At 38.9% G+C, this 11,650-nt stretch overlaps 1 protein-coding gene across 2 annotated transcripts; it reads left to right on the forward strand.

Moving 5' to 3' along the window:
* The first annotated feature begins 320 nt into the window (after window positions 1-320).
* Window positions 321-10,050, forward strand: LOC105048580 (probable serine/threonine-protein kinase PBL3). 2 transcript variants are annotated; one of them, XM_029265655.2, is made up of 7 exons: window positions 321-544; window positions 5,922-6,289; window positions 6,391-6,526; window positions 7,081-7,217; window positions 7,392-7,515; window positions 8,388-8,867; window positions 9,274-10,050. In XM_029265655.2, exons 1-6 carry the CDS (start codon window positions 481-483, stop codon window positions 8,843-8,845), a joined length of 1,287 nt encoding a protein of 428 aa, XP_029121488.2. In that variant the 5' UTR covers window positions 321-480; the 3' UTR covers window positions 8,846-8,867; window positions 9,274-10,050. The 2 variants fall into 2 exon arrangements, with proteins under 2 accessions (XP_029121488.2, XP_073117392.1); XM_073261291.1 differs by having other exon boundaries at window positions 9,109-9,882.
* The last annotated feature ends 1,600 nt before the right edge of the window (window positions 10,051-11,650 follow it).

Consider the following 11,650-nt stretch of genomic DNA (forward strand, 5'->3'; position numbering starts at 1 on the left):
AATAAATCATAAAGTAAATGAGTAAATAAATAAATATAAATTAAATAATCTCAGAAGGTCCACTGGGGAAAAATGTCAGTTTCCACTTTCCACTCTTTGATGGTCACGGCGGACGAAAGCGTCATCCACGCGGTGCAAAATCCCTGGCAACGTCGAGATTTCGGGGAGCGAGGAGGGCATTTTTGGATCCCCGTTACGCCGACTGGCATCGTGTGTCTCGTCCCAAGGATGCGAAGCCCCACATGCTTGTCCTTTTCCAGGGGCCCGAAGACCATCGTCTCTTCTCCAATTCCACGCTTTCCCACCTCCCTGTCTCTCTCTCTCTCTCTCTACATATTTCCTCCTCGGAGCCGCTTTCTGATCAGCGAAGAGAAGCTGCAAGCGGAAAAATCGGAATTTCCTTTTTCCGCCACCCGCTTCCTTTTTCTCTGTGTTCCTCTTTGGAGCATCCTCGGATGGGTGTTTGAGTTTTTGGCGGCGATGGGCAATTGCTTGGTCTCGCCGTTGCGAGTGGAGAACGCTCACATCGCTCAGCACGCTTCTTGTGAGTGTTTCTTCTGAACTTTTGATGCTTATAGGCTTTATCTTGCTGCGGTTTCTGTCTGGGATTTGGATTTCGTTTGGCTTCTTTTCTTTTTGTTCCGTCTGGGGGGTTGGTTCTGGGTGTTTGGTGTTGGTAGTAAGTGAAAAGTTTTGGTTTTTAAGTGAAAAGCTATGGTTTTTTGTTATATGATTGATCAATAGTTCTGATTGCAGCTAGCCCACTATAGAAACTGAGGTGCAGCTCTAAGTTTGTGCCATTTGGTCTTGGATTCTTTTGGTTCTGGTGCCTCCTTTTCCTCTAAAAGGGTCGGAAATCTGTCTATCCTAGATCTTGGATTTAATTTTAGAGTAATAAAACGAAGTTTTTTTGTCGAGGGTACAAATAGAAAGGCAGTTGGATTCCCTTTTAAGAGCTGAAAGGGTTGGCCGGTATCAGGGGATGTGTTATTTGTGATGGGAATTCGGGGATGTTACATTGCCGTTTCGTTAATACTATTTTGAGCTCTCTGCAGTCATGCTTGAATTTTGATGGCAGACCTGCTTCTTTGATCTCCTGCTAGACAGTATGGAGGAGAAGAAGGATCAACAAAGGTTTCAGGAAGGTATGGGATCAGTTAATTTTAGCGGTGTGTTGGCAAATCTGGGAAAAAAAAAAGAGCGAACCTTCGTTCAGAAGAAATCCTCCATTAAAGCAATCATGGGAAAAGCGGTTTAGCAGTTCTGAAGCCGGAAAATTGTTTGCTCCAAAAAAACGAGAGGTTGCCACAAGACTTCGTAACCTGCTTTGTAGGCAATTCTCCTCTATATTCTCTTCTAGTTATCAATAAATTTAAGGGAGGATGGCCATTCTTCCCTCTTCCCTCAAAAAAAAGCAGAGAGAGAGAGAGAGAGAGCTGAACATGGATATTTGCCTGCTAGAAACTCTGGTTTTCTTGATTTCTTATCCTTTTAACTTCTGTTGATTTCCTGTCGAGCCCTCCATTAAGACCATATCTATGATCTTTGTTGGCGTTATGTCCTGATAACCACCTTCAATTCTCAACCTTAGCTTTTCTTGTGTAGAACCTTTTGTTGCTTAAGCTTGCGATATACATGCTGATTGTTTCTTGTTATTTATGATTAGTCATTTCAAAAGGAATGGGCTCTGCCTTATCTTGCTTTGTGGAGGATGCTGTATCTAATGATTTGTGCTTGGGTCGAAAATGTCTTTTTTTCATCCTGAGGTCATGTGATTTGGAATTTTAGGTTTTACATCCTATTTGTTTGGATGGTTTGCTTTTGCTTTACTTTTGTGATTGCTATCTGCAAGTATAAAGTTTATGCGCTCAAATGATTACTGTTTACTTTTGAAGTGTTATATTTCATCATTAAGTCGGACTCCTTGTGGGGTTTGATAGCTTTTGACTATTAATGTACAAGGTCTCTTGTTGTCTTTCTATAGGCAGGTAGCAGCGCAAAAAACTTATTTATTACATATTTTGGCATATTTAATTTATTATGTCAATTCCACATTGCTCAGATGAGTCTCTGATGGTTATCATGTTGTTTAGAATTGTGCTTATTTAGGGGCTTTAGGTTGCACAGCATGATGGTTAAAATTTAATTAGTATGTTGGTAAACTAGCAGTTTATTTGTTGATGTGTTTTGGCATATTTTAGTGCTGCACAGGTTTCCAATTAAAGACATAATTGTTATATGTAAGAAGAAGATCGAAGAGGACATTTTTTAGGGTTTGTTTTGTTGCTGGAATGTGAGACCGGGATTCTGAACTGTAGTTTGGTTCTCGATAAAATGACTAGGTTTATATGCCCTAACTGTGAGCATAAGAGTGAGAAAATGTATTTGTTTCTGACAAGTGAGTCCTGGCCCACGATCAAGCAATATAATCAGAAGATATGAATAGTGCTATAGGAAAAAAAGAAAGGGGTCATCTGATTGACAAAGTCTGTCAAATGTTAAAAGGACCTTATTGTTTTGAAAAAAAAGTCACTATGTTGCCCTCTTCAGGTGCGTGGTTTCAAACAGAACTATTCCCTTGTGCACTTGACTGAGATCCTAAAATCAGGAACATCAAAGCTGAGAAGCAATAGCTTGTGCGGGCATTCAGTTTAAGAACTGGCAAAACCAGCAGAAAATGTGCATCCATGATGGGCTAGAGAATGCTCCGGAAGGTACCAAAAGCTGGGTATTGATCCTTCTCTTTTGTTGTGCACTAAATGGAGGGACTGCGCAGTTAGTAGGGGTGGCAATTTATGTCCCAACCAACAACTGGCCTGCTTTAAGCAGGTTCAGATTTGGAATAAATGGGTTGGGATCATCAATGGGTTGGCCTGCCCTAACTCATTTATTAAATTGGTCCTGTTCAGTTTTAGAATCCTGACCCATTTAACAGTTGGGTCGAGTCAAGGTCCCACTTGTTTAATTCTAACCTGTTTAAAACTTGTTTAATATGTTTAGGAAACTCATGTAACTTGATTTGACCTGTTTATTAGACTGGTTACATGGGATGGGTCGGGTTAATAAAAACATCAAGTTCAGATTTATATTTTTGACCCATTTAATAAATAGGTCAGGTTTAGGTTGATGGATATTTGACCTAACCCACATCCTGCCCAAACCATATGAACCTAACCTGATTGCCATACCTACCTGTTAGTCTAGTCATCATGTAGGATTCCAAGAGACTTCTGGTGACCATCACATTTCTTGGGGCTAAATAAACCAAGACAAGTGCTGCTTAAGTTACCAGAAAATAACTTAAGTTTTCAAGGGTGAAGTGAGTCTAGTCATATATGCTGATCAGGTCTCTATATGCAAGGTTTTTATGTAATCTAGCTTCAGTTAATTTTGTCAGCCTACCAAGAGATCTTCAGATGTGAACATTCAACATATAATCTAGCTTTTAGGGAACCAAGACTCGACGAATATAAGCAAGTGCTCTTCAAAGTCAAACATCACATATATCTTTGTCCATATGATGTTCAATATAGTCTCTGGTATCGCTTTCATTTATGAGCTTGAGATTAAATTTAAAGTCATAATGCCTGAGCCCTTCTATAGCATGTGAATCAGCCTCTTCTTGTAATGCTCATGTGAAGAAAACAAGTTGATCATGTGCTTTCTTCATGATGTGAATTAGATTAAAATTCTCATGAATTGTCTGTTTTTGAATTTAATTTGATTTTGATTGGGATTAGGATATGAAATTTTCGTGAATTCTGGATGTATTTCGTTTCGAATCTGGACATGTAGCACAGAACTTTGTCAGGATATGACATAGAGTTTGGCATGTTTATCCTATGAAGTTTATTTTGGAAGAAGTGTTATTAGTGGTATATAAATTTTTTCATGCTGTGGATCTAAATTCCTGATAAAATTGGTTACTATCTGTTAGATTTATTTTTAAAAATAGTTTCCTACTGGTTCTTGATGAGATCTTTCCAACCACTTCATCATGATGCTGATAGCAATCTGGTGGCCACTTGATCAATTACTATGGACACTTGGTTTCTAAGGTCTTAATATATGAGTCACCATGAAAAGAAACCTCTACCGATATGTTTTAATATCTGCGAACACCTCTCCTGAAATTGTTGCATGGACATCAGTCATGCCAATCTCAAAGAATATCCTGGAGATCTGACCATTTAATTTCTATGATGAAACTCTGGACCAGACAAAAGTAGTCTTCGTTATTTTAGCATATCTTTCTGCAGTAAAATGCTGTTTAATCAAAGATTGAATCAGTTATGTAGCTAGTATTTTATTATCATACTCAAGTGAGCTTACATGTTCTGTCTTTTATCTGCATCAAGTTCTGTTATTTTCTACAAGTTCTTGAAATCTTTTAACTTAGGATCTTCTAGAAAGGGGTAACTAAAGGCTAGTTCCATATCCTGTTGGAAGTCAGGCACTCAGGTTTATATGTGGAAAGCGAAGTGCTGACAGCACAAAGTTCCCTTCAGAAGTTAAACATATAAGGTCTTTGCACATCTCTCTGAAGCAAAATACTTTAGACACAAATTTGTGCACTCCACCCTTAGTTGCTCACTAATAATTTAAAATTTAGCACATTATTACTTTCATGATAAGCTAAAGCTTCAAATGAATTGGATAGCGTTAATATGTTTGGTGGACAAAGCTTCAAATGAATTGGATAGTGTTAACATGTTCAGTGGGTGTCCACGAAGGTAGTTTGGCGACTCTATTTTGCCTTAGGGAGAATTTGTTCCCCATTGGTATACATCAACTATAATGATCCAGCAACTCATCCAAAAAAGGCTACCAGAAAGTATTATTGGGGTTCATTGGCCTTGCATCCTCATTGCACAACCATCGATGTGGGACGAAATACATGCCCGTATGGGCCACCACACACACTCCCATTTATGCCCTGGCATTCTTGTCATATTAAGGGTCCAAATCCAAACAAATCCAATAACAAAGACTTCAATTGGCTCCAACATTTTCAATCCCATAGAATGGGGGTACCCGGTTTCTCTATCGAATTGGACGCCCCACTATCCCGCCTTGTTCTGATGGCAATCCCGATCAAGAGTCTTGTAGGTAGCCTCGTCTCTCTCTCACCTTCTTTCCTTCTCTTTTTCTTTCTTTCTTTCTTTTCTTCTTTGTTTACTTTCTTCCTCCTTTCCTCCCTTTTTCCTTGCCTTCCTTGCTTTCCTTTTTCTTCTTCTTTCTTTTTCTTATCCCTTCCCATGCTTCTTTCTTTTTTTTCTTTCTTTTCGTCCTTCTTTCCTTCCTTTCATTCTTTCTTCTCTCCTCCTTCATTCCCTCCTTTTTCTTCTTCTTTCCTTTTCTTCATCCTTTCCTCCTTTCTTTCTTTTTTTCCTTTTTTTTTCCTATATGGATGAGTTTCGGAGTCTCGAGTCCTAGTCTCGTTTTCTCATAGGAATGAGATAGGACGGCCTTTTTCTCATAGGAGTGGGACGGAACGGCTTGGACGCCGCCTGTCTCATCAGGACATAAAAATTTGATTAGCTCATGATCAAATCCAACAATGCCTATGCTACATTGTCCTTTACATGATCATAGGTCGGATCTGTTCTGATGCGATTTGCAACAACTTAGAACTTCACCCAAAAAGGGCCAGCTAAAAGATATTATTTTGATTTTCTTGGCCCCTTATAAGTATCCAAGATCTCTCGAGTGCACAACTAATATGAGACTAAATACACGCTCACACATATTCTCACATTAATCATATTGTGATGATTCTCGTTCTTGTTATGAGATGGTAGGATATGTTTTTCCTGTGAATATATTTAAAATTATTTCTTGAATTCTGACTGTGATTAGACAATGGCTCATGATATTTTCTTACACATTCTATTTTTCTTTTTTTTTCCCCAAAAACACAGATCCCTCAAAAGGCACCAGCAAAACAAATTTATCTTCTGTTCCTTCAACTCTGCCAACATCTTCAACTCCTTCAACTTTGACTGTTTCTTCTTATTCTGAGAGGACTGCTAGTGAGAGTCTTCCTACACCACGAACTGAAGGTGAGATTTTGTCCTCCTCAAATTTGAAGGCCTTCCCATTCAATGATCTGAAAAATGCCACTAGAAACTTCCGTCCGGATAGTCTTCTTGGGGAAGGAGGATTTGGTTATGTCTATAAAGGTTGGATTGACGAACAAAATTTAACTGCTTCGAGGCCTGGTGCTGGCATGATTGTTGCTGTCAAGAAGCTTAAACAGGAAGGTTTCCAGGGCCACAAGGAGTGGCTGGTAGGGATTTCTAAAAATTTTGTTCCTCGGTTCCCTTTTCTTTTATCTCCTTAATTAGTTACTTTTCCTGATGTTTAACTTTTGTTTGCTAATGGTTGCAGACAGAGGTCAACTATCTTGGTCAGCTTCACCATCCAAATTTAGTTAAGCTCATTGGTTACTGTTCAGAGGGTGACAACCGCCTTCTGGTTTATGAATTTATGTCAAGAGGCAGTTTGGAGAATCATCTTTTTAGGAGTATGTCGTAAACTGTGTTAAGATATACTATTTGATTACATGTTGATTTTTTTGGTCAGCAGAGGGAACTGTAGTCTCTGTGTTAGAAAATCCCTATGGTCAGGTTCATAACTGAAGCTATCATGGTCACCAACATGGCTCTATCTGGCCTATCCCCATCACCCTCCCCTCTTATTCTAACTTCTTGAAGAGTAACTTGAAAAGCATGATAGAGATAAGAAGTTTCTGTGGCTACTGGTGCCATCATTTACATGTCCAGTATCAGAAGCACATATAGTAGGTCCTTTCATTGGTTTGAACCCCAACCGCCTTTTTTCACCGTTCTTCTAGTAATTATCCTTGAAGGCACTAAGGGGCTAACAGTATGCATGTAGTAAGTAGGTCTTCCATCCATTTCCATGTCATGCCATGTGTTGGCATTCATTCAATGAATTGGACAACCAAGGGTGTAGTTTTTGGACATGGTTTCGACACTCTTTGATAGAACTTCCTGCATTTTTTTCTGTTTGCATGTATCTTGTTTTGATGTAAGTTTTCTTGATTGCTCCTTTTAGGAGGTGCACAACCACTGCCTTGGGCAACAAGGATCAAAGTTGCAATTGGAGCTGCTAGGGGACTCTCTTTTTTGCATGATGCTGAATCCCAAGTCATATATCGAGATGTTAAGGCCTCAAACATCCTCCTTGACTCGGTATGCTGTGGGAAGGGATGGGGCAGAGGGAGGCAGGGACCCTTGTTTCTTTTTGTTGTTGAGGGGTGGAGAGGAGGGGGAGAGAGAGAGAGAGAGAGAGAAAGAAGCTTCTGACTAAATTAAATTATACAAATCATGTTAACAAATCTTACAGCCTGTTTTGTTCAAATGCAGGAATTCAATGCCAAGCTTTCAGACTTTGGGTTGGCAAAAGCTGGACCAACTGGGGACAGAACTCATGTCTCCACGCAGGTCATGGGCACTCATGGATATGCAGCTCCTGAATACGTTGCAACAGGTTTGTAATATGCCAATTGTCTAATACTGATTTTTGGTTGCTCATTTCCATAATCATTATTTTTTCTGTTTGTGACTGCTGTAGATTTTTCAATGATAACTAGAATCTTATAGCATTCATTCTTGCAACTCATATTAGGACCTTTTATGTTTCTCACACGCACGACCTTGTGCATCAGGAAGAAACAAAGAAAATGAATTGAGGAAATGTAAAGCCAATAAAGATCCAAAAATTTCTGATGGTTGCCTGGTTAAATACATTTCTATTTGTCATACTCTTTCTACTCACTTCTTCAACTGAAAAGTTTCCATTCCAGAGATGGCAGGCATTCTAGCAAATTACATGAGAAGGCATCAATTACCATGCCCTAGACAAAGTTTCTGTTTAAAGAGGTTTGGCAGAAGGATGGTCAAGTAATAAATGCTTCATTGACCCAAAAAATTACAGCCTGTCACTCAAATCTTACAGTTTTGTAGTCTCATGACATGCAAGTACATGAAGAGGCCTTCTGTGTAAAATAAGCAATTAATTCTTCTATAATCAAATTCAGAAAGGAATCAATAAAGCTCACACATGGCATGGTATGGGCTAGTGATTTAGAAATCTGTACAGTTCTGCACTTTTGGCTTCTTCTGTGTTTCACATTTGGTACTTTTCCACAAAACCAGCCAAGTTATCATGAGTACTATTATTACCTATAGCTTTGTCTGAATTGTGGAAGCCATGTTCTTCAAAAAAGAAAAAAGAAAATATTCTTCCCCTCTTCGAGTTTTCCCATCAAATGACTTCATAGCAGAAAATAAAATATGAACCTGTCTTATTGTGACCACTACCTCTTCAGCAAATAGATCTAACATTTCTATTATTTACAGGTCGGCTCTCTGCAAAGGCTGATGTATACAGTTTCGGGGTTGTGTTGTTGGAGTTGTTGTCCGGACGTCGGGCTCTTGACAAAACAAAAGTAGGCATAGAACAGAACCTAGCAGACTGGGCGAAGCCCTATTTGGGTGATAAGCGTAAAATTTACCGGATCATGGACTCAAGACTAGAGGGCCAATATCCTAAGAAGGGAGCCCAGGGAGTTGCCACCCTTGCTTTGCTATGCATTTGCAGGGAGGCCAAACTCCGGCCACGTATGTCTGAGGTATTGGCTACACTGGAGCAACTGCATGACCCTAAATATGCAGCAGCGGTGCAACCACAAACAGATCAATTGAAGGACTCTAGGACCATTCCAAGGTCACCTATAAGGCATCACAATTCACCACGACGCCTGACAACTGGTGGGTCCCCATTGCCATCTAATCAGCGGTCGCCACTTGTACATTGAACAGGAGAGGCACACCCAAGTGGTATTTTCATTGTGTATTGGATACTATTTATTTTTTATGTTTGCTTCATGTCTGGTGATTCACATCCTGCAGCTTATATTTCTGAGAGAGCCGAGTTCTTGGGAGAATGCATTACATGTTTGAAACACCATGTCGATTGCATTCATGGAAGGGCATGAATTTTTCAGTGCATTGACATATTTATGGAGCTCTCTTTGATAATAGAAATATATTTTCTGACCTGCAGTGGTTGTGTTTCTAGATTCATATATCAGAGAAAGCTCAAGTTTATTACTTCTCATTCGTTTCTCTGTTACGCAAGTTTACCTTTGTCTTCTTCAAAGATGGTTCTTGTTGGTGCGCATTGCTTGATTTAGAGATGAGCTTTTAGACCCTGGTAGAAGTTTGAAGCTATTATTTTATACAGTGATATCTCAAGGTATTTTCATGACGCATGCTCAAAGAAGAATTTGTGACTTGCGACACTGGATGGGAGGCCATACATTTGCTCTCACGAGTGAGGTTCAGCTGGTTCATGATGTTAGGTCTGCAAGCAAAGTGTTTTCGGATGCTGTAGCAATCTGTACGCGTCCTCAGCATGCTTCAAGATATACAGGATGAATTAGCTTGATTGACAGAGGAAACGGTATCAAATTATATTGTGGGAGCTGACAGTATATCCTTGTATCGACTAGTTGAGATGAAAATTGAGGTCTGAGAATCCTGGGTTGTGGATATATTTCAACAATAATCTTCATGACATGGTTATTTAGGCAACGAATTTAAATATCCTTTGTCGTTCTTTTACGAGAATGAACGGAATGCTTTTCAATGGGGCGAGAAAAATGAGTGCATCTTTCTGGGAATTTATCAGCTCTTGTTCTTCCACTTGTCCTCCCATCTCGCTATGGCTGCTCCTCGGTAACCTATTCCCTTTTGTACTTGGATTTTAGTTCACATTTGTGAAAATTCAAAAATAGTCTGAGTCCCTGCGATAATTGTAAGAGATCTGTTAATTAATTCATTTTTTCCCCTATATAGTGTTCCGATGAAGACAATACCTCAAACATGAACATGGTAAATTCAGAGAGAAAAGTTGAAAAATAATGCAGTTAGTTTTTACTATTTGTAATTTTTACCTTTTTCGAAGAGTAACCGCTTCTTCTTTTTTTATCATGGTATGAAAATGCTTTGGTTCATGGGATGTTAGCGCACCCTCTCTTTCCATGCTTGCACATTTCTGAAAGAGATACCATTTGAAACAGCTGCTTTTGATTCATAAGCTTACAATTGATGATGGTGAGAAGAGAGCAATGAACAGAACACGGTTCTGTTCAGATACTTGAAGGAAATTAAGCATTATCCACAAAAGAAATGGAATGAAGGTCTAATAATTAATAATGATTTCTGACAGCCTTCTACGTTAGGCATTAAGGAAGAGAAGAACTGGGGGAAAGTATAATAGACATGGTATTTTGGGTTCACCTGAATTAAGCATAGGTATTACGAAAGATAATGTGATGGCTACCAGGGCGAAAGGTGTACCAGCAGCACAATCCTTACTTGATTCGATCATTTAGGATTGAAGTGATCTCCAGTCACTCCCAAAAGGATTGTGCTAAGAATAAAGGTGAATGCCAATTTGTCTGATGATGACCATTAATCTTGTGGGATAACTAAAATTACACTGGGCAAACTGAAACCTGCCATTCTCTGAAGAAATTTATGAACACATTATCAGCCTGCTTGTCATCTGTTTGGAGTAGTTCTAGTTCTTGTGGAGAAGAAACATCATGCAGTGTGGCAACTGTTTTTTTTTTTTTTTTGATGTAGTGGCAACTGTTCTACTTGGCTCATCAAAAAGCCGAGCCTCCATAAAGAGAGGATGCATCGACCCGACAGCCCCACAAACCACCACCACCTAAGCATTACAATCAAGTGAAATGGAATACTCAACTTGGCAAGACGAGTTTCCATAGCAGTGTATAAATCCATGAGATCTGGTTAAGCTAAAATTAATTTTACTCCACCACTATGCCTTATTAACTCTACGAGGCATGTGGATGAAGTACTTGCCGCATCTCGTTAAGCAATCGTTATACTGAAAAGAATAAAGTAGAATATAAAGACTACTCTCTTTTGAGTATACGTGGTCAAGGGCTCGGTTTTCTGCATGCTGCATCATATACATTCCTCCGTGCACTCTTTCGTATGATTTATCTTTTAAAAAATATTTTATTGGGAGAGAGAAGGCATTGATCCTATATAAATCAGAGTCCCTCTTGACTGATAACCGATGTGGGACTAAAGATATCGTCCTTCCATAATAATGATCATTCATATCTAAATAGTCAAGGGATCAAATTAGAAAAACGAAAGCAATGCAACTATTTTTAAACATAAAATTTATAAAACTCTGCTATTTAGCCATTGGAGCATCAACAATCCAATCATGAACCCAGAAAATTAAAGTTGAACTAGCGAAAAATTAAAGCAGAGACAAAAAGCAAATCTTTCCTAAATAGCTTACATGACCACTCATTTGCAAGTTCTTTGAATCAAAGTTCTCCATCCAGAAAATGGACCCCCAAATGAATATAATTATATAAATATGATATAGATCTGGAAAAGAAAAAAAAAAAAGCCTATTTTTGGAGAAAAAATAACTAAGTTCAGACTCTGCAAAGCTAGCTGTTACGTTTTCTGTTTAAATGCAATGTTTGAGCTGGTATTTGGGTAGGTAATTTAACAGTGGCATCCAAGTTTCCTAGATTATTTGCATTCGATTGAAATGTTGAGAACCA

Source organism: Elaeis guineensis, chromosome 7 (genome assembly GCF_000442705.2).
Source record: "Elaeis guineensis isolate ETL-2024a chromosome 7, EG11, whole genome shotgun sequence".
Classification (NCBI taxonomy): Eukaryota; Viridiplantae; Streptophyta; class Magnoliopsida; order Arecales; family Arecaceae; genus Elaeis; species Elaeis guineensis.